Source organism: Arachis ipaensis, chromosome B02 (assembly GCF_000816755.2).
Source record: "Arachis ipaensis cultivar K30076 chromosome B02, Araip1.1, whole genome shotgun sequence".
Lineage (NCBI taxonomy): Eukaryota > Viridiplantae > Streptophyta > Magnoliopsida > Fabales > Fabaceae > Arachis > Arachis ipaensis.
In genome coordinates, this window is record NC_029786.2 from 107,428,577 (window position 1) to 107,431,697 (window position 3,121).

At 31.8% G+C, this 3,121-nt stretch overlaps 1 protein-coding gene across 1 annotated transcript in view; it reads right to left on the minus strand.

The window, feature by feature from the left end:
- Nucleotides 1–1,726, minus strand: part of LOC107626388 — a gene marked incomplete at its 5' end in the record, with an annotated part of 13,735 nt that extends 12,009 nt beyond the window's left edge. Inside the window, 5 exon segments of the mRNA XM_016329261.2 lie at nucleotides 1–66; nucleotides 187–205; nucleotides 435–507; nucleotides 837–901; nucleotides 1,591–1,726. Of these exon segments, the coding sequence (XP_016184747.1) occupies nucleotides 1–66; nucleotides 187–205; nucleotides 435–507; nucleotides 837–901; nucleotides 1,591–1,726 (359 nt within the window).

Sequence of the window (3,121 nt, forward strand, 5' to 3'; positions counted from 1 at the left end):
CGGGCCATTTCTCGGACAAGGATAAAAAAGAATATCAAGATCCAAAATGGCAACAATTTCTCTAACCTGCAGATAAGTCTACCACATCAGTACACACAAAAATTGCATCTTTTGACCAAATTTATAGTATAAATAAATCCTTCGGGGGAAGGAAAACAGATCTTCCAAACTAAAAAAAATCCATACCTTTCGACAAAATGGACAGCTGGATCCAATCCACAAGAGTGAATAATTACAGTTAAAAAAAAAAAAGAAAAGAAAAGATGACATTAGTTTTTTCGTTAGAGTGGAAAGTAGAAGCCAAAAAAAGGTGCAATGAGCAAAGCAGCAAGGAAGTAAAAGAAAGGAAGATTGGAGTATCCAATCCAATAAGTAATACAAAATAACTAAATCCACAGCATGGAGAAACTGTTGACAGAGAAAATATATAGTACCCTTCGAATTCGTATATCTCAATAGGCTTCTCTGGGCGAGGACCTAACTTCCCTGTTTCTTTTACCTTGTAGCCTGAAACCAAACTACCAAAATTTATCAGTAAATGAAGGACAAAGATTTTATTTATTAAAAAAGAATTTGTTGAATATCACTATGCTGTGATATCGGATGAGTACTTATGGAAAATATTCCGAACTATATATACAAGTGAAAACAAAGTAATGAGCTGATATAAGATCTTTACAATGCAGATACCCTAAGGAAGATTAGAAATCCAAAACCACCAGAAATTTGGCATACACTTGCCAATCAGCCAGAAAAATAACTCTATTTAACAATTGATCTGAGTAAACAAGGATGCTGCAATGAGCATCAAACATATAAGAAAATGAAGGAGATACCTGAAACTTCCAAAGCATACTGATTTGGTGGAATTTCATCCTTTGAAACAAATGAGAAAGAATACCTGCAATGATGGCACGACAAAATCTAAAAAGAAAAGAAGAAAAGGAATTGCTGCCAATATTTTGATATGTGCAAAAATAACACAGTCCATTTAGAAATCCCTCAATAAAATCAGGTCAAAATGTATAAGCACAAAAGTTATGGTTGAGGTTGTAAGACACTGCTTTGTATTTAGACCACAAACTATATTCAATTGACACAAAATGTGAAATTATGAATCACTCCATTGTTCAGCAGAATCCTTTTGCATTCAATAAGGAAAATTATAATTAAAAATAAGCTTTTTCTTATTTATGATTTTCTACTTGATTTAAATAAACTTAAACTTCACAAATTGGTAGCTCTGCATAGACAGAAAATTTGGCCACTTTCAAAATATTCAAATCATAGATAAAGTCACTCAGGATGATAGATATTTTTATTCAAAACTTTCAGAAATATCTTCACAAATTAACAAGGACAAATAATATATACAGATTCATATTATATTACAGTACAGTGAAGAATGAAAAGCATAACTATCTGAAGTGCCCAAATTGCTAAAACTAACCAATGCTATATAATTCCACACATGTCATAAAAAAAATATTAGCATGCTTTCTCATACTATTTCCATTTCTCAGTTGAAAATTTGAAACTTGAATTTACATTGTAAAGAAAGAAACAAAATTGAGAGAGAAATTCGCTTACCCAGCAACAAAAACACCAGTAGCAAAGCGAAGGAGCAATGGAAGAACAGCTCCAAAGACCTCAGCGGTCTTGTCAGGTCTCACAGCAAAGCGTTTTGGTTCAGGAGGCTTGAAATTCGGTGGAGCTGCAAATGTTACTGAAGAAGAAGTTGTTTCTGAAGAAGAAGTTGTTTCTGACATGGCTCTAATGGAAACACATGTTGTTGTTCTTCTTCTTGGGACCTTGTTAGGCAGTGAGAGTGAGAAGTGGGAGAGACTGAAAGATGCAGCCATGGGTTGAAGAAGGAAGGAAGTAAAAGTGTGAATTTTGTTTATGCCTTGTAGGTGTTTGATGAATGGTTAGTGTTAGTTTTGATGGAGATTATTGGGGAATCATGAACGTAATGTGTTTGGCCAATCAGCAATGAAATAGATACATAGATACTGTACTATCCAAGATCATGGGGACTTTGGCAGATTCACAATCTAATCTAATAAAATATCTATTTTGGATGGATCTAACTTCTAACTCTATGCATGTATTCTATGCACATTAGTAACATACTTTCCACCAACTTCTTTCTTCGTTTTTGCCTTGACTTTAACTTCCATGACATGAATGCATGATTATCCCCTACTAAATTGTTCTCCATATTTGGGCGTAATTCTGGTTTGATCCTTAAGATTTAAAGTGTTCTATTTGAATCTAAAAATATTTCATTTAGCATCAATTTAGTCCCACAGTGACGTTAAAGTTAAATAATTAACGGAATGTCCTACATAACAACAGTACAAAAACAAAATCAATAATCTGGAGAACAAGTACAAGCTCAAGAGGCACAAAATCAACCGTCCTACATATCAACTGTTGATTTTGTGCCTCTTGAGCTTGTACTTGTTCTCCAGATTATTGATTTTGTTTTTGTACTGTTGTTATGTAGGACATTTCGTTAATTATTTAAGTTTGACCTCACTGTGGGACTAAATTGATGCTAAATAAAAAATTTTTGAATTCAAATAGGACACTTTAAACCTTAAAGACGCCCAACATAAGAAATCAATTTAATACTTTACCCTTTTTTTCACCCTATTGACTTATCCTAAATTGATAGGCTAAAAATGAAGTATTCCGAACTCCATTTAAGAATTTGTACTTAATTAATAAGTTGCTTTCAAATTTCAATATTTAATTGAATAGGATTAGTTTTTACTTTTTAATTGGCTAATATGAATTTATATCTAAATATATATTATATATTATTTAATTTATTTTTAATATATATTTTATTTAACTAATTATTTGCACATTAATTTAATTGAATTTATATGTTTAAAAGACTATTAAATTTAAAAGTTAGTTATTTTTAGTAATACGACAATATATAATTTAACAGTTTTTGGTCTGTAAATAATTGTTTTCTTATAACATTCAGGCCAAACTTAGATGGGCTACAGTCCAAAAAGAGGACTTCGAACCCTTGGGCTGGATAGTTCTATTAGATATACAAAATAGGACCAATAAGGCCCAAGTGAAAAAAACCAACGACGAAGAA